Source organism: Columba livia, chromosome 23 (genome assembly GCF_036013475.1).
Source record: "Columba livia isolate bColLiv1 breed racing homer chromosome 23, bColLiv1.pat.W.v2, whole genome shotgun sequence".
In the NCBI taxonomy this organism is placed as follows: Eukaryota; Metazoa; Chordata; class Aves; order Columbiformes; family Columbidae; genus Columba; species Columba livia.
Genome location: NC_088624.1, coordinates 4,542,118 through 4,561,003, shown reverse-complemented (window position 1 = coordinate 4,561,003; position 18,886 = coordinate 4,542,118). Strand labels below are relative to the sequence as shown.

The following is an 18,886-nucleotide window of genomic DNA, read 5'->3' as shown; positions in this document are numbered from 1 at the left end:
CGGGACGCCCGCAAAGGCCGACGGGAACTGTAGTCCCGGTCCCGGCGCCGGCCGGCCCCCGCATGCCCGGGCAGACTACCGGTCCCGGCATGCCCCGCGGCCCGGCGCCCAATCGCGGCGCGCCTTGTTGCGGGGGTGCGGCAGGCGCCGAGGCCCCGTTTCAAGATGGCGGACGACAGTGAGACAGCAGCGAGGCGGGCACGGGCGAGGCCTCCGCGGCCGCCGGCGGAGGAGAACGACCACGAGCACTGCAGCGACTGCGAGAACGAGGCGGAGCGCGGCTCCAACCGGGGGTGAGCGGCGGCCGGGCCGCCCGGCGCGGCGGCGGCCGGGCCCATTGAGGAGGGCAGCGGCCGGGAAGTGAGCGGCGCCCCGCCCCGCGGGCGCGCTGATTGGCCGCGGAGCGGCAACCCGCGCTGCGATTGGTGGAGCTGCCCGTCATTCTGGCGGGGGGGGCGGTCCCGCTGGCTCCATTCACGCCTGCTGTGGGAGCGTGTCCCGCGGCGGGATCGGGCCCGTCGTGCGCGGTTCCGCGGGGCGGCAGAAAGGGGCCGTCAGCGTCTTTTTTCGGCAGAAATGAGCCTAGTTCGCAGCTCTGCGTGTCCTTGCGTTAGGGCGTGTCTCCCCACGTTCCCCTGGGCCTCCGGCACAAGCCTTGTCCCCGTCCCAGCGTCGGTGGCACCGGGGGGTGACACGCTGGGCGCCTTGTCCCTCTCCCGGGACCCTGTGGCCTCCTGTGGCTGTTCCGGCCGTCTGGAAGGAGCCCAGGATTCTGCAGACCCATCGTTATCCTAACGGGCAACCCCCGGTGTCGATCGAGGCTGGGGATGCAGGGGTGGAGAGCAGCCCTGAGAGAAGGACTTGGGGACACTGGGGGATGAGAGATCGACCATGACCGTGTGTGCTCACAGCACAGCAGGTCGATCATCCCCTGGGCTGCATCCCCAGCCCCGTGGGCAGCAGGTTTGGGGGGATCCTGCCCCTCTGCCCCACTCTGGTGAGACCCCCCTGCAGTGCTGGTCCAGCTCTGGGTCCTCAGCACAGGACACACATGGAGCTGCTGGAGAGGGGCCAGAGGAGCCCCAGGAATGATCCGAGGCTGGAACAGCTCTGCTGGGGACAGGTGAGAGAGTTGGGGTGTTCAGCTGAGAAGAGAAGCTCCGGGGAGACCTTAGTGCGGCCTTTCCGGACTTAAAAGGGGCTGATCAGAAAGATGGGGACAGACTTTTGGGCAGGGCCTGTTGTGACAGGACAAGGGGTGATGGTTTGAAAGTAAAGGAGGGAGATTCAGGCTGGAGATGAGGAAGGAATTGTTGTCCCTGAGGGTGGTGAGAGCCTGGCCCAGGTTGGCCAGAGAGGTGGTGGCTGAACCATCCCTGGAGACATCCCAGGCCAGGCTGGACGGGGCTCTGAGCAACCTGAGCTGGTGAAGATGTCCCTGCTCATGGCAGGGGGGCACTGGATGGGCTCTGAAGGTCCCTCCAACCCAAACCATCCTGTGATTCTCTGATTCTGAACACAGCCCAGGGTTTCCAAAGCTCAGCTGATGTCCTGTGGTTCGAGGAGCGCGGCCTCCAGAGGTGCCAAATGGTGCAATAGCAGCAATGAGGCCGGGAGCCAGCACATGCGGTGCGGCAGCTCCTTGTCTGCGTAGGGAAGATCTCCGATCCCTAACGTAGAACCCACATTACTCACAGCATTAATTACAAGGCGCAGCGCTGCCTGCCGTGCCTGTGGTTTCCAGGACGCTTCATCCTCCTTCCTCACAGGTTTCCGTGCGGCCGGGCCCGTCAACAGGGGCTTGTGCCCCATCCCGTGTTTCCAGAGGTTTTGCGCCTCGTTCTTTTCTCCCGGATCCTCGCCGGCTCCTCTCCCCGCTCGCCCGGTGCCCCCGCAGCTGCTTTCGCAGCCCTGCCCCGCGGAGCCCGGCGGCTCCGGCAGCTCTTCCCTCCCTCGGCAGCTTTTGGAGCCCGTCCCGCCTGTCCAGCCAGCAAAGAGGATAAAAGGTCACAGAAGAAATATCACAGAGGCTTTTTTAATGACAGCACAGATGCCCGTGTGTATTTTATTTGCCTCGCGGCTGTGGCACCGTGTCTCAGTTTAATACGTTTAGCCGTGCTTGGGGGAGATTTTCCTTTTCTTTCCCTCTGACATGATTAGGTTTGTGGAAGCAGAGCCGAGCAGAGAGGAGCCACGGTGCTTAATCACTATTATCTCCCAGCCCGGCGGTGCAGGCCGCCCTTTGCCAGGAAAAGGTGTGTTCTTGAGCCCTCTTGGTATCCTTGCGTGGGCATCGCAGCCCCGAGGAGCTAAAATGCGATTATCTACCCCTAGTGGGGCGAGCGTTGAGCACAACAAGCTGACCGGGCAGCCTGGGAAATGCCTGGTATAAAATGATACGTAGAGAGTTCAGATCGCTGGGGAAATATCGTTCAAAGCGTCACTGATGGGCGCAGCGATAACGAGCGCGAGCCGGGGAGGCTTTGGAGCGCTCCGGGAAACCTCCTGTCGCCCCAAAACCTCCCGGGGGATCCACCTCGGAGGGAGAAGAGGAACCGGTGGGAAAGGCGAAGCTTTTGTCTCTTGGGGCACGTCAGTTCTGTTGTTTCTGTGCCGTCCCGTCGCGCTGGGGCGAGGGAGCGTTTCTGGTCCGTGTGCCCACAGTCCGGCAGGGTGTGCGGGCGGCTCCGAGTCCTGCTCTCGGACGGGATCTTGTCGCTGGATCTTGGCTCTGAGCTTCAAAACATAAAAGCGTCACTTAGCGAGAGCGAAACTTCCCTTCCTTTTAAGGCCGGGACAGAGGAATTGAGTTTCCTCCACCTCGGCGCTGGGAAGCGGCTGCACCGCTCTGGCTGCGGCGTCCGAGGGGGTTTCCCAAGTGAAAAGAATCCTGCTGCCGTGCTTGTCCTGCTTTCCTCTGCCTGCATTACCCCTCGGGAGGGTGTTCCTGGGACAACCGCCCGTGTTTTACCGCGGAAAGTGTCGTTGTTGGTGTTGGGTGCAGCGCGGTAACGGTGTCTCTGCCTCGGGACCCGCGCGGCCCGGGCAGAGCCCTGAGGAGATTACAGCCCGAGGATCGCGCCCGATTAGCCCCAGGTTTGGCAGGAGGATTTTCCGGCGCCTAAATCGGGAGCAGAAATCTCCTGCGGCTCATCCGACGCCTCTCGAGGCGCAGGAATCGCCAACCGCGCCAGCCCGTGTCCGGATCCGCGTTTCCCGTTTGCGTTTTGAGGGAGAACCGGCAGCTTTGGTGCCGTTCGCCGGCTCGGGTGTGAGACGCTTTGAGACGCCGAGCGCGGCGCTTCCATTTCTGTAACAAAAGACACTTTTTGATGGCGGCAGCACGTGTGCCGTGGGAAATAACGCTCCGGTCCTGCTGTCACAGCCCCTGTGCCACCCCAGAGCTTCCCCACGAGCCGCGGGATCCGGCTGAGCCGCCGTCGTCCCCCTGTCCCTTCCTCCCCGTTTTGCACAAATAAAGCTGTGGGATCTGGGGGTGTTTGCAGGATCAGTGGCGGCTCAGCGGGTGCTGAGCACCAGTTGGTTACTGGGCACATCTGGTGTTTCCCACCTCTGGAGGGGCCGAGCCGGTGGGGGACGGTCAGTCCGAGCGGGTCTCGCCTTCAACAAACCCGGCTGGTTCATTCGGATGCTTCTGAAAGTCCAATTTTGGGGTCACCGGGGTTCTGGGTGTTATTTTCTGGGGGGTCGGCACCAGCTCCTTTCCCTGGGGCTCAGGCCCCTCCAGAGCGGGGACGCGGGAACGGCCGTGACGGCGGCGCCGCCTCCCGGGAGAAGGGAAAAGCGTTTTCGTTGCTCAGAAGCGGCGCCGGGGCCGTCCCGGGGGTGACGGGACGGTTCGTGCCCTTCTCCACCCGCTTTGTCCCTGGGAGCAGCCGGGGCTGGGGAGGAGATGCGGGGGAAACGCTGCGGGCGGGTTCACCCTTCCCGGGAAAACCGGCTGCACCGTCACATCGGCTGCGGGAACTGGGGTTTGACTCATCCCGGGACACGAGGAGACGTCGCTGGTGATTCAGGGAGCGTCTGAGCGGCTGCAGCTGCGCTGGAGCTTTCCTAAGTGGGCCTTAAATAGAAAATACCTATAACCGTTGCTTCCCCAGATATAGCGAGACACATCATCAGGTTTTCCATCATTTTCCTCGTCCCACCTCCCGCCCCTGATTTCTTCCAGGTCACGCCGCTTTGTTCATAAATCAGGGAGCACTTTTACCTGCGAGCCCGTCGGGGGGTGAGGCGATATGAGTTGGGCCGAACTCATTAGCGGCAAGCTGAGACTCGGCAGCTCTGATTTATGGAGCAAAGCGACGCCGATTGAATACACAGGGCTGGGGAGGATTTTGTTTGTCGCATCTGACACCTGCAGCATCTCAAAGCGAAGGTGACCCGAGAAAACGCATCCGTCTCCCTTGGCAGGGACGGTGTCCAGCGCCTGCCCTCGGTCGTGATCGCAAACCCCCCTCGCGCCGTCGGTTTGTGCTGTTTAAATCGGTCAGAAACCAGCTGGAGGAGTTTATTACAGCTTCCCGACGGATGGTTTTGCTCCTCCCAGGGCCGGGATGCGGCCGGCCCGGCTGGTTGTGGATCCAGCTCGCCCGCGCTCCTCTGCAAGGAATTAAAGCAATAACACGTTGCGCATTTGTCACCGCGATCGATAGCGCTGTCAGCGCCGCTTTGCTGTAATTACTTTTGCTGTCGCGTCAGAGCTGGCGGGTGAAGGTAAAGCCCTTTCCCGGGGCGGGGGGAAGGTGAATGTGCCCCCCGGGAGGGTTCGGCAGCGCCGGGGGTGCCGATCCCCACAGAGCTGCGGCTTTGCAGCCTCTCTGCTCCGCTCCAAGCGCTTAAAGCGCTTCTGGGGAGCAGGGGGGGGCTGCTCCTGGAGCCCCTGTTTGCGGAGCCGCTCGCCCTGCACGACGCGTGGTCCCCGTGCTCAGCAAATGCTGCGTCCCCTGTTTCACCTGGGGCGCTGCTGATCAAGGGGAATCTTTTCCCGGCAAAAGCCGCCGCTGTTGGGGTTTTGTCTGGAGGAAAATCTTCCCCCCGCGGCTGCTCCGTGTCCTGCAGACCAGACGCGGCTGCTCCGCGGGTGACAGCTGATGGCACGTCGGGTCTGCACCGCGAGCGTCACCGTCCGCAGGCGTCCCCGCGCCTTCATCTCCCCCAAAACCATTTCTCAGTCTGCTTTCCCTGGTTTCAGAACTCGCTGCTCAGCCCGGGAAATTTCATAAATCTGATTCCCCTCCCAACTCTCTCCTTTTCCTGGCCTTGCTGAAATAAATAGCTGGACACTGCTCCGATGTATTTTCCAGCACGCTTCTTCTTCCCTTTCTGTGCTCCGCCCTCATCTCCGCTCTCTTGTGTCTGTAAAGACGTTCAGCGGGTCTGGGGTGCGAGGAAGGAGCCGCCTCTGTGTCATAGAGTAAAAAATTCACCAGCTTGGATCCTCGAGCTGAGATTTGGGGAGAGAAGAGGGCGCGGAGGTGCCGGTTGATGCTCCCGCCCAGGACTCTCCATCGCTCTGTCCTCTCCCCATCGAGCCGGACACGGGTGATCGTCCTCGGCGGAAACAGAAGAGGGAAGGCGCTGCGGTTTCCTGCAAAACAAACTTGTCACCGTCAATAGGGACAGAGCTGAGTGACGCTGGTGACACACGCGCTGTCCCCCAACTCGCTTTGCAGAAGGTCCCTCGTGCTTACAAAGCACCCGGGGCTGGTGTCCCCATCTCGTCCCCTCTCGCCCCTCCGCTCAGTCCCGCTCCAGCCGTCTCTGGGTCTGAATTTCCACCTGACCCGTGACCCTGTTTTGGGGACGGTTTGGGGTGTCCCAGCTCTGCAGCGGTGACACGGCCTGTCCCGCGTTGGGGTGTCACCAGGTGAGGTCACACACGCTGTGCGGGGACGGGCACCTGTCCCGTGTGCGGGGTCAGGTCACTGCCGGACGGGCCCGTTGGTGAGTCCGGGCTGGGCACGGGGTTTAACGCCCGCGGCTGCTTTGGGGTGACCATCACCTGGATGTCCGGGGGTGTCCCGTGTCCCTAAGGAGCCCTGCCCTGCTACGGGTGCTCCCCACCCTGTGCTGCCAAAGAGATTTGCTGCTCAAGTCTCATTTTTCCAGCTCTGCCACAACAATATAATAATTTCCCACGTAACAGCCGCCCGTGTCCCTGCAGCGTCACCTCTGCCGGTGGGTGACATTTGGCGCAGGGTCCTTGGCCACCAGCCCCTCCGTGGTGCCTGGACCCACTGCGGTGCCGGATCTCCAAGGCTGGAGCAGCGTTTGCTGCTCCCACATCCGTCCTTGGGCTCGGGGAGGAGGAAAATCCCTCGGCTGGGCATCCCGGCTGCTCTGCGGGGTGGATTTGGGCACGTGGGGCTGAGCGGGTGATGTGACAAAGCAAAGACATCGAATCACAGAACAGTTTGGGTTGAAGGGACCTTCAGAGCCCACCCAGTGCCCCCCCTGCCATGAGCAGGGACATCTTCACCAGCTCAGGGTGCTCAGAGCCCGTCCAGCCTGGCCTGGGATGTCTCCAGGGATGGGACACGTGGCTGCGCCCCCCATGTGCTGAATATTCCTCCTCTTGGAGCCTGGGACTAAGAGCAGGGAGCTTGTGTTTTCTTTAGAGAGCTTTGAAAACCCTGTAAATGTTGGGTTTTATTTTTAATAAAAGGCTCTAATGATGTTTCTTTTATCCCCCAGCGGCTTGAGTCCAGCAAATGACAGTGGAGCCAAAAAGAAGAAAAAGAAACCCAAACGGAAGAAAGAGAAAGGAGGAGATCAGCCCGACCAGGCTCAGGACCAGGCGGTGAAGGTGACCGACCCTTTCCCCGCGTCACTGTCCCCACCATGGCCAGCCCTGTCCTGAACCTCTCCTGTGTCCCTTAGGGCAAGGAAAGAGTCTCCTGCCCCTGGTTTTAGGCACTTGGCTGCTCAAAATCTTACAGTTTAGAGTAATTTCCCGGCCTGTGTTACCCCTCCTGGCTTTGTCTGGTCCTGACTGGCAGCCAGCGCTTCGGGAAGGAGCATGGGAACATTTGTCCCTCAAGGTTTGTCCCTGGCGGCGCTGCCAGTCACCGCTCTTGTCCCCTCTGGTCCTGTGGCAGGGGACACACACACACAGATCTGCACATCAACAGAGGCTGTTTTCTGTCCAGGGTCTGGTTCCCATCCAAATATTTCTAGTATTTTGTCCTTCTGACCATGCAGAGCGTTAAATTGGGGCTTTGAGTGTTTCAAACTGACTTCACAGGGAATCGGGGAGGAGCTGGGGGGTGTGAATTCACCTGCCGAGCTCTGCCTGGGGAGGAGGAGGAGGAGGAAGGGCCCTTCATCTTCACTCAGCCTCTCCACCCTGCCCTGGTCCGCGGTGCCCAGGGACTCCTCTGGAAGCTGCGCTTTGCAGATACGGATCTGGCTTAGACAGAGGAGGCTGAAGGGAGATAAAAGCCACCGCAGAAAGTCCAGACGCCGGGTGGGGGTGACCCGGGCTGTCCCTGTGCGGGTTTTAGCCCCGGCGAAGCAAGGAGGTTTGCTCTTGGGCATTTTAAGGTATTTCATCTACCCTTTTGGCCCAAAACGTGCCTAGAAACCAGGTGTAGGTGTGTGGAGGTGCCTGGCGAAAGGGTTTGTCCATCCCGCAGAGGGTTGTGAGAGGGTCTGGGCTGGGGAGCGAGTTTTCTCCCCGCCCAACCCTTCCTGGCAGGCTCAGCTCCTGCTTCCCCTAATGAGGAGCTGAAATACAGACCTGCTGGCTCAGCTCCCTCATCTTGTCTTTCCACCTTCCTTTTGTGCCCTCAGGTGAACTCGTTACCTGCCGAGAGGATCCAGGAGATTCAAAAAGCCATCGAGCTCTTCTCGGTTGGTCAGGGCCCTGCCAAAACCATGGAGGAAGCCAGCAAGAGGAGCTACCAGTTCTGGGACACGCAGCCGGTGCCCAAGCTGGGTACGTACAGCCCCTCGCCGTTCCGTGCTCCTTGGGAGAGGCCTTGTGGTCCCCAGGCCGCTTAATGAAGCCCAAAGAGGCACAGAGAAGCTGGTCTCTGGCCAGCAAGCAAGTCCTTGTCCTATCTGGGCCTCAAAGGCATCAGTGACACTTGTCTAGCATTCAGTGTCACAAACTGAGCGGCCACTGAGAGCTGTGCAGGCAGCTGGGGACATTGAGAGGGACGAGGAGCCATTTCTGGCATTGATTTGATGCCTCATGCATTTGGGCATCCCTTAATCTCAGTCTTTAGCCCTTGAGCTGGGTCTCCCCAGCCCTCTGCCCACGTTTCATGCGGGTGTTGCCATCCGTCCCCTTGCTGAGTGCTGGGGGACGTGGAGCTGCCCGGTTCCCCTGTCTGGGGGCTGGAGCTGCCCAGCGAGGGCTCCTTGCCGGGGAGGGGACTCGGGGTGCGATGGGGCCCAGAGCCGCTCGGGGAAGCAGCTCCATGGGCTGAGCTGCCACATTTTCGTTTTGCTGGGCTCACATCAGCCCCTGGCACGGGCAGGCGCTGGGGCTGAGCCAGGAGAGCCCGGGAGGCACAGACCTCGTGAGTGTCTGCACCCCTGAGCTGCCGTGTCCCTCTGAAGATGGGGAATCCTGTCCCGTCATCCCCTCTTCTTCCTGCAAACAGCCCGGCTGTGCTTCCCAGCTCCAGCCCTTTCCCCAGTTTGCTCGTGCCACTGTCAGCCTGTGTCACCGGTGATCTGCTGTTGGTACCGGGTGATTCTCAGCGTGGCAGGAGCGTTCAGCTGAGCGGGTCAGAAGGGAAGGGAATGGGGTCGCTGCTGCAGAGCTGCGGGACTGGGGGGCGCTCGGCCCCGAGCTAATTGCAACAAACCCGCAGCGCTCCCGGGGCTGCTTCGCTTCATCTCTGCCCCTGCATCCCCCAGCAAAATCCACACAGACTCAGGAGAACTAGAGAATGAGTCCAAGCTCATAGTTTCCAGATTTACCCAAAGCTTGTTGTGGCTTCAGATTGGCTTCTCTTCAGTAACTGCGTTCATGGGGTTGTGTCCAGCCCCTCTTGCTGCAAAGGCTGCGTGTGGTTCCCTTTTCACATCAGCACCAGCCTGAGGCTTTGGGCTCAGAGACTCTTTGCTGGGGTTGACGGTCTCAGGTTTGTGAGATGGGACCGAGTTATAGGAGACAGCACATCCTGATCTGAACCTGTTGGAGAGGGGCCAGAGGAGCCACAGGAATGATCCGAGGCTGGAACAGCTCTGCTGGGGGACAGGTGAGAGAGTTGGGGTGTTCAGCTGAGAAGAGAAGCTCTGGGGAGACCTTAGTGTGGCCTTTCCGCACTTAAAAGGGGCTGATTAGAAAGATGGGGACAGACTTTTGGGCAGGGCCTGTTGTGACAAGACAAGGGGTGATGATTTTAAACTAAAGGAGGGAGATTCAGGCTGGACATGAGGAAGGAATTGTTGTCCCTGAGGGTGGTGAGAGCCTGGCCCAGGTTGGCCAGAGAGGTGGTGGATGAACCATCCCTGGAGACATCCCAGGCCAGGCTGGACGGGGCTCTGAGCAACCTGAGCTGGTGAAGATGTCCCTGCTCATGGCAGGGGGGGCACTGGGGGGGCTCTGAAGGTCCCTTCAACACAAACTGTTCTGTGACTCTATGATGGTCTCAGCTTTGTGCTCGAGGATCCCACTGAGAAGTCACAGGGTTGTGTGAGACAGCAAAGCCTCATTTTGTGTTTGCCCTTTTTCCCGAGGATCCTGAACATGGCCAACATAATTTCTGCTTGTGTGAACCCTGGAGGAAGCGGGGAACGTGACTTCTGGGGAAGGAGAGGCACAGAACACCCTGCTCCTCCATACCCCAGGTTACTGGCTGTGCCCTGGCAGGCAGCCACTCGCTGGTCCCGAGCATCCAGTGGTCCTCATGCAGGAACACGCTCTGGACTCGGCGTCACACACACGAGGGTGTTTGGGGTCGGGTAACAAAAGCACAGTGGGATTTGCGGGCTGGATTTCAGAGCAGTTCAGCACCTGCTCACAACAGAGGGAACGGCCAAGGGCGAGCATTTCTGGAAGCCGCCCTGGGGGTGTGATGGGGGCAGTTCTTGCTCTGGGCTTCTCTTCACCTCCTCATTGCCTGGAAACCTTTTCAGCCCCTTTTTAAAGGAATTCTGAATTATCGCGGCTCGCTTCTCTTGGCAGCGCTCAGGCGATGCCGCTGTGTTGACACCCCCGAGAAAGCCGGTGCTCAAACCAGCGTCTCTTGGCTGGATCAGGGGCTTTAGGAGCCGGTGGTTTTGCAACAAAAGTTGTCTTGTTCGCTGCAGCTCTTCTTGAAGCGCAGTGGGAAGGAAACCCTGACGCTTGGCAAGTGCCGGGGCCAGCGCTGGCAAGAGAGAGTCGCTCTGCGATGGTACGGCCTCAAATTGTGCCGGGGAGGCTGAGGTTGGATCTGGGGAACAATTTCTTCCCCAAAGGGCTGTGGGGCGTTGGAACAGGCTGCCCAGGGCAGTGCTGGAGTCACCATCCCTGGAGGGCTGGACAGACGGACATGAGGTTCTCAGGACATGGGGCAGTGCCAGGTTTCAGTTATGGTTGGACTCCATGAGCTTGAGGGTCTTTTCCAACATAAATGGTTCCATAATTCTATGGTCGCGTGTGGACCTGGAGGACGTAGCCCTGAAGCTCTGAGCAGTTTGGTCACCTCTCTGCTGCCCGATCAGCTCTGCCGTTTCCCATGGAATAGGAGTTTTGCTTCTCTGCCCCGCGTCACACTGAACACGTGGCACGTCCCAAACGAGGGGTTGCAGTGATGACCCCCGGCTGCCCGCGCTGGGGACCTGGGCTGGGAGATGGCGCTGGGGGAGTGGGACACCTTGGTCACCAGATTGAGGTGTTGTGGGGACTTGGCCTCAAACAGCAGAAAGCTGCTTCATGGCTCCTGCTCTATCTTCCAGGAGAAGTGGTGAACACCCACGGTCCCGTCGAGCCGGACAAAGACAATATCCGTCAGGAGCCCTACACCTTGCCCCAGGGCTTCACCTGGGACGCCCTGGACCTCGGGGACAGAGGCGTGGTGAGTGCAGGCAGCTCCGCACACGTGTTGGGACGATGTCTCTGTTGCATGGTCAGTGGTTCTGTGCTTGGGCTGCCAGCGATGATTTTGGGGACGGAAACATGTCTGGTATCTCACGAGGATGAACGGGGGCTTCTCCACGTGCTCTTTAAGCAGAAGGATGCCTGAAGCCAGGAGTTTTCCCTTAAAAAGACCCTTCAGACCATGACCAACACCCTGGGAGATGACCTGAGGGCAGGAGGAGTGACCCATGTGTTCTGCTCCAAGCAGGGGGACGTGCTGGTGACAGGGATGTGGCTGCCATCACTGCGGCCACTCAGAAAGTGTTGAGAGTTCCATGTCAGGGCAGCTGGGGTGTGTGATGGCTGAATAACCCTCCTGACCTGCTTTGTGTCTCCTGCTTTAGCTGAAAGAGCTTTACACACTTCTGAACGAGAACTACGTAGAGGACGATGACAACATGTTCCGGTTCGATTACTCTCCCGAGTTCCTGCTGTGGTGAGTGGCACCATGACAGCAGTGCAGAGGCTGTGGGACGCCGGCGAGTCTGATCCCGGTGACAGCCCAGCAGCTGTCTGTGCTTATCCCGTCTCACTTCTCCCCAAAATGTCCCTTCCCCATCTGTCACCATGGCTAGTGTCTCAGGTACACTGTGAGAGGGGCATCTCACCCAGTCCTCCATGCCTCTGGCTTTTTTGAGATATGGAAGCCTAAAGCAGGGTTTTTTTCCTCTTTGGTTTGATCCCTTGAGTGTTTGTTAAAGTCCTGGTAGCTGAGGAGCTTCCCTGTGCCCTGGAGCTGTAGGATGAAGGTGGCTGCCAGGTCACGCTGCCAACAACAACACTTGGATCCCTGCAGCAGTGGAGCTGCCATTTCATGGTGTTCACGAATCATAGAACCATAGAGTCATTTCAGTTGGAAAGACCCTCAAGATCATGCAATCCAACTATTCCCCCACTCCTGGCACTGCCCCATGTCCTGAGAACCTCATGTCCGTCTGTCCAGCCCTCCAGGGATGGTGACTCCGGCACTGCCCTGGGCAGCCTGTTCCAATGCCCCACAGCCCTTTGGGAAGAAATTGTTCCCAAATACAACCTCAACCTCCCCTGGCGCAACTTGAGGCCGTTTCCTCTGCTCCTGGCGCTTGTTCCTGGGGAGCAGAGCCCGACCCCCCTGGCTCCAAGCTCCTTTCAGGCAGTTCAGAGATCAGAAGGTCTCCCCTCAGCTCCTGTTCTCCAGCTGAACCCCCAGGTCCCTCAGCCGCTCCATCACACTTGTGCTCCAGCCCCTCACCAGCTCCGTTCCCTTCTCTCCACTCGCTCCAGCACCTCAAGGGTTTTCTTGGCGTGAGGGGCCCAGAACTGCCCCAGGATTGGCGGTTTGGCCTCCCCAGGTCCCAGCACAGGGACGGTCACTGCCCTGGGCCTGCTGGCCACACCAGTGCTGGTACCAGCCAGGATCCTGTGGCCTCTTGGCCACCTGGGCACACGCTGGCTCATGTTCAGCCGCTCTCACCAACATCCACCTTTCCAGCTGCTCTTCCCTGAGCCTGGAGCACTGCAAATTGAGGAATGTGACTTCCCTCCTGTGTCACTAGTGAGAACTTGCATTGGCCACAGAGCACAGAAATTTCCCTGGATCCTGGTGGCCCTGCCGTGTCACACCACTGTCACTCTCACCCTCCTGCCTGCAAACCCCTGGCCATGTTGGTCATTCGGAGCAGGACACGGTGTCCCAGGGCAGCACGGGGAGGTGGGAGCAGGCACACAGGGAACCTCCAGTGGTGACTTCTGCTGTGTGTCTCATCCCCAGGGCACTGCGTCCCCCGGGCTGGTTGCCACAGTGGCACTGTGGGGTCAGAGTCGTCTCCAGCAAGAAGCTGGTTGGATTCATCAGCGCGATTCCAGCCACGATCCACATCTACGACACGTGAGTGCCGCTCGGCTGTGTTCTGTGCCGCTGCGTGATGCAATGGGGGGTTTCCCGGGAGGTCTGGCTGTGTTGTTGTCCCTGACCTATGCTGTTTGGCCATGGAGACGCTTCACAGAATCATTTCAGTTGGAAGAGACCCTAAGGATCATCAAGTCCAATCATAACCTCACTTTAGCACTAACCCATATCCCTAAGAACCTTGTCTAAACGCCTGTTTAGGCATTTTTTCCTAATATCCAGTCTAAACCTCCCTTGGTGCAACCTGAGGCTTTGCTGCCTGGAGGAGAGGGTGGGGGATATGGTGGGCAGGGAAGTTCTATGCAGGTCGGAAGCCCTGAACGCAGTTTTTCTCAATGACTGAGCTGAGCTTAGAGCTCTGTCTTACAGAGAAATCCTCCTGAGCTGGATAGCGCCCGTTTTCCCTTTGAAAACCTTGGGTAACAGTTTAAAGGAGAGTTCTCCAAGCCCAGGCCTTCGAGGCTTCAACTCCTCTTTCGCTTGAAGGAGCTGAAGATAATTTGCCCAGGGCGTTGGACGGATCCTCCCGGGTCGGGACAGTTGGGTCTCATGCTCTGCATTGTTTCTTTCCCAAGAGAGAAGAAGATGGTAGAGATAAACTTCCTGTGCGTCCACAAAAAGCTGCGCTCGAAACGGGTGGCTCCGGTCCTGATCCGCGAGATCACGCGGCGGGTGCACCTGGAGGGGATTTTCCAGGCTGTTTACACCGCGGGGGTGGTGCTGCCCAAGCCCGTGGGGACTTGTAGGTGAGTGTCTGTGCTTCTCCAAGGAGATTTTGGTCCTTTCCGGGATCCTGTAGCATGTACAGGATTCCAGAAGATATCGATTTCAGCCCAGATTTCTCCTCCCCACACCGTCCTTCCACCATTAAGCCCAGTAGCTTTGCTTTAGCTGCTCATGTCTCACAAGACAGGAGACTTCGTGGCACAAGCGCTTCAGGCCGCCCTTGTTTTTCTCTGCGGGATCCACCGGCCGCTGAGATGTTCTCGCAGCCACTGAGATGTTCTCACTTGCCCTCTCACGGCGGCGACAAGAACCTCGTGCCTGTGCGGCCATCCTGCCGCCCCAGAACGAGTGTCCCACCGTGGGTGTGTTTCTGCAGGTACTGGCACCGCTCCCTGAACCCTCGGAAACTCATCGAGGTCAAATTTTCCCACCTAAGCAGGAACATGACTATGCAACGCACCATGAAGCTTTACCGGCTGCCCGAGGTGGGTGCAGCCGGGGCTGGGAGCGGGGGCTGAGCTCAGGAATTGCTCCTTGTTGAGCAGGGGCGAGGCTGGAATGAGAGACACAGACATTTCAACCGAGGTCAAGTCCTCCTGCCAGGAGAATTGGGTTTGGCTCACATAGTAAATGACTCTCTCAAGCCGTTGTGCTTTATTTAATCTTTATTTTTCTTTTGCCTGGGTACTTGCATTATAAGGGCAAATTCTTGCAGCTAGAGGACCCTGTGAGTTTTTGTTTCGTGGTGAGTCACATTCTGTTCTCCTCATAAAACAAGAGCGCGGATGTGACAGCCATCATCTGTCCAAACGCAGCCCCGCCACGGCCTTGGGTTGGGTCAGTCCCTCGTTCCCCAGTCGCGCTGATGGGTTCTGTCACTGCCGTGTCCTGCTGGGGAACTTCCCCAGCTGGAGGTGGGAGAAAAGACAAACAAAGCATGAAAATTGCCACCGCCTTCCCCGACCTTGTGCGGGTCTGAGCTGCTCGTTTTGGTGGGGAACGCTGCTTCGGCACACGTGGCTCCTGCCTCGGCAAAGGCACCGGCGGCTGTTTTGTAGTTACTCATTTTTTGTGCTGAAAGCCAGACCCAGGAGCAGCCCATGCTGCTTGAGCCGGGCTTTGCTGAGCCAACCCAACCCTAGATGAGAAATTGAGCACAACTGGATATAACATCAAGCGGTTCCCTGCGGTGCCCAGGGTTCGTTTCCCAGCCCGTCGTGACAACGAGCGGGAGCAGAGACCTGGAGGGAAGCGGATCTTGTGTTGTTAATGGGCAGGAGGCCACGTCCAGCAGGACCCGACCTGGCACGTGTGGCTTTGGGACCCGCTGGGCTTCTCTGTGGGCTCTGCCATCGCTGTCACGGCCGATCCTTCTGCCGGGGGGAGAGTGCTGGGTTGTGGGCTGAAAATGGGCTGGTCTAAGCAGAGGTGGTCTCCATGCCGCTTGTCAGAGAGCCATTGGGTGACAAAAGCCACAGGGCAAGCAACACAAATGATTTATCCCGCTTTCCGTAGACTCCCAAGACTCCCGGCTTGCGGCCCATGGAGCACAGAGACATCTCCGCAGTGCACAAGCTCCTGACTGAGTACCTGAAGCAGTTCCACCTGACGCCTGTCATGAGCCGAGAGGAGGTGGAGCACTGGTTCTTACCTCAGGAGAACATCATTGACACCTTCGTGGTGGAGGTGAGAGGACAGGAGCAAGATGGGGAGGTGTTTTCATGGGATTCGGCCTCCACTGGAGTGGTGGGAGCGATCTGCTGCCCTGGGCAGGGAGATGCTCTTCTTCGGGAGAGGTTTGAGCTGCTGGAGGTTGGTGTCTCCATCAAGCTGCCCCGAGTCTCCTCGCAGGGAGCCCACACATCGCTCAGGCTGGCACAGCCCCTCTAAGGCTGCGCTTGGGCTTTATCCCGGCTCTGACGTGTTGCGGTGTCACTTGCAGAGCGCCCCAGGGGAGGTGACAGACTTCCTGAGCTTCTACACGCTGCCCTCCACCATCATGAACCACCCAACTCACAAGAGCCTGAAAGCTGCTTATTCCTTCTACAACGTTCACACCAAGACGCCTCTGCTCGACCTCATGAGCGACGCCCTCATCCTCGCCAAGTCGGTGAGAGATGGCGGGGACGGGGCGGCACCGGGTGGCTCACCGGGCAGCTCACCGGGCACCGGGGTGGCCTGAGCTGAGCTCAGGGTGGCTGCTTATTTCTTCAGCCTGGAGAAGAGAAGCTCTGGGGAGACCTCAGTGTGGCCTTTCTGGGCTTAAAAGGGGCCCGTAGGAAAGGTGGGGACAGACTTTTGAGCAGGGCCTGTTGCCATAGGACAAGGGTTGATGGTTTTAAACTAAAGGAGGGAGATTCAGGCTGGACACGAGGAAGGAATTGTTGCCCTGAGGGTGGTGAGAGCCTGTCCCAGGTTGGCCAGAGAGGTGGTAGATGAACCATCCCTGGAGACATCCCAGGCCAGGCTGGACGGGGCTCTGAGCAACCTGAGCTGGTGAAGATGTCCCTGCTCATGGCAGGGGGGCCACTGAGTGGGCTCTGAAGGTCCCTTCAACCCAGACCAGTGTGTGATTCTTACAGCAAACTGTTGCTGTACATCTGTAGCGCTGAGGGTGCACACACCGATGCCAAGTTCTCCCCCATTGGCCTCGCTCCCTTCTGGGGGTGCAGAGCTGGGCAGCTGGGTGGGGGAAACTCCCCAGCGCCTGAGCAGGAGCTGATGGCTTCGTGTCTTGCCTGTGCAGAAAGGATTCGACGTCTTCAATGCACTGGATCTCATGGAAAACAAAACCTTCCTGGAGAAGCTGAAGTTTGGGATCGGGGACGGGAACCTGCAGTATTACCTGTACAATTGGAAGTGTCCCAGCATGGCACCGGAGAAGGTCAGTGCCTCGGGGTGGGGGGTTCCAGTGTGCGCGAGGGGCCTTGTCCCCGCAGCTGCTGGGGGACAAGTTCACTGTCACATGCACCTCAGCACACCCAGTGCAGTGAAGAGAGAAATGGGTGAATCCAGTGACGGCTCCTCTGTGCTCCCCCCGCTGCGCCTGCACAGGGGGTGTCCCTGGGGACAGAAAGGCGCACTGTTCAGCTCCCCTGGCTCGTTCTACCCTTGGACTAGTGCAGGGTCAAGGTCTGTAATCACGTGTGTGTCCACACGGACGAGCTCTTCCCTCTGTGGGAGGAGGCTGGGTACAGAGAGGAGACGGGCAGAGGGCTGCAGGGGGACAGATGCAAAAAGGCCACAGGATCCTGGCTGGTACCAGCACTGGTGTGGCCAGCAGGCCCAGGGCAGTGACCGTCCCTGTGCTGGGACCTGGGGAGGCCAAACTGCCAATCCTGGGGCAGTTCTGGGCCCCTCATGCCAAGAAAACCCTTGAGGTGCTGGAGCGAGTGGAGAGAAGGGAACGGAGCTGGTGAGGGGCTGGAGCACAAGTGTGATGGGAGCGGCTGAGGGACCTGGGGGTTCAGCTGGAGAACAGGAGCTGACGGGAGACCTTCTGATCTCTGAACTGCCTGAAAGGAGCTTGGAGCCAGGGGGGGTCGGGCTCTGCTCCCCAGGAACAAGCGCCAGGAGCAGAGGAAACGGCCTCAAGTTGCGCCAGGGGAGGTTGAGGTTGGATGTGGGAACAATTTCTTCCCCAAAGGGCTGTGGGGCATTGGAACAGGCTGCCCAGGGCAGTGCTGGAGTCACCATCCCTGGAGGGCTGGACAGACGGACATGAGGTTCTCAGGACATGGGGCAGTGCCAGGGGTCTTGCTGATCTTGAGGGTCTTTTCCAACCTCATCTGGGTGAAGATGTCCCTGCTCATGGCAGCATTTGGACTAGACGAACTTTGAAGGTCCCTTCAACCCAAACTCTTCCTTGATTTGTTGACTGATTCTCTGACACTGGGGCACATCCTGACCTCCCGTCCCCATTGGCTTCCAGGTTGGGCTGGTGTTGCAGTAACGGAGCCATCGCCAGGACAGCGGGGCCCGGTGGAGCTGCTGCCCTCGTCCTTTCTGCCGCAGCCGGATCCGCGCCGGGAGAGTTGGAACCGGAGCAGCCGCGCAGCCGCTCACCGCCTGGACTCACCGACCGCGTCCCGCAGCGCCGGCCGCCGCTTCCCCGCCGGCGTCAGCCGCCTCCTTTGTTTTGATTTAATTGCATCCTCGTAAAGACGTGATCAAGGGAATGTAACTGCTGAAACTAGCTCATGATTGGCATATAATGGAGTTAACGGGTGAATAATAAAAATATATATTATATATATTTTAAATCTTTCCTGTTCCCAACTGACACGAGTCGCATTTGTCTGCCGAAGGCCACTCCGAGTCGCTGGACCGTGACTTCTCGACAGGGCTGACCAAGGTAGACGTTGCTGCGCCGAAGGGCTCGGCACCGGCGCGGCAGAGCACTGGGACGCGGTGGCCGGGCTGCCGAGCCTGGAGCGTGTTTGGGGCTTGCTCAGCTGTTTGTCCCCCGCTTTGCTCTCTCTGTCACATCCAGCCTGTCCCGCGGGTGCCTGGAGCGGGAGGATGGCACCTGCCCTCCCCACGGGCGCAGGACATGGAGCTTTCTTTCTAAGGGCTATTTGTGCAAGCGATGCCTTGTCCCTTCTCCTCCCCGGCCTCCAAGACTCAAATCCTTCCCGCTGAACCAGGAGCAGCAGCACCGAAGATCCTTGGGGATCGTGTCCGGCGTCCCCCGCTCTGCTTGGCTTCCCGGCTCTTCTTCCCGTCTGTCACCCCCGTGACGCCGGGGCTGCAGGGTCAGGGATGATCCGTTGCTGCTGTTGCACCTCGGAGATCTCTGCTCGGCTGTTTGCTCTGGAAATACGGATACACGCAAAGCGACTGCTGTGACAATGCGACAATGCGCCGTCAGCGTCACTGCAGGGCTGCAGCCGCTCCAGCCCCCCCGGTTCCTCATCAAGCAGCTCGTCACCGTGTGTACAGGACCCTCCGAGGCGCAGGAATCATCTTTCATGGAAACCTGTTATCCCACTGAGACATCTTGGGAAGAACACCGGGCAGCCTGTCACCTCCTGCTGTGTCCCCAAAGAGCCGCAGCTGCTCCTGCTGTCCCCGCTGAAGGTTCCCCAAGCAGCACTCCGAGGCAGGACCCATCTATGCACGCCTGGCTGTGTGTCCCTGTGTGTCCCCTGTGGCACCACGGACCCCCAGGG

At 59.2% G+C, this 18,886-nt stretch overlaps 1 protein-coding gene and 1 long non-coding RNA gene across 3 annotated transcripts; one reads left to right on the top strand and one right to left on the bottom strand.

Moving 5' to 3' along the window:
• Nucleotides 1–10: 10 nt before the first annotated feature.
• On the top strand, nt 11–17,977 carry NMT1 (N-myristoyltransferase 1). Of its 2 annotated transcripts, none has more exons than XM_065039845.1 (12): nt 11–293; nt 6,721–6,829; nt 7,816–7,960; nt 10,921–11,039; nt 11,446–11,537; nt 12,852–12,968; nt 13,565–13,735; nt 14,092–14,200; nt 15,231–15,401; nt 15,658–15,825; nt 16,462–16,599; nt 17,647–17,977. In XM_065039845.1, the coding sequence occupies exons 1-12, from the start codon at nt 166–168 to the stop codon at nt 17,665–17,667; spliced, it is 1,488 nt and encodes a 495-aa protein (XP_064895917.1). In that variant the 5' UTR covers nt 11–165; the 3' UTR covers nt 17,668–17,977. The 2 variants fall into 2 exon arrangements, with proteins under 2 accessions (XP_064895917.1, XP_064895916.1); XM_065039844.1 differs by having other exon boundaries at nt 6,718–6,829.
• Nucleotides 2,020–5,604, bottom strand: LOC135576163 (uncharacterized). The gene is made up of 2 exons (XR_010467803.1): nt 4,232–5,604; nt 2,020–4,084 (listed from the first exon to the last, which is right to left on the bottom strand). It is a non-coding gene; the product is annotated as an uncharacterized LOC135576163 (long non-coding RNA).
• Nucleotides 17,978–18,886: the final 909 nt, after the last annotated feature.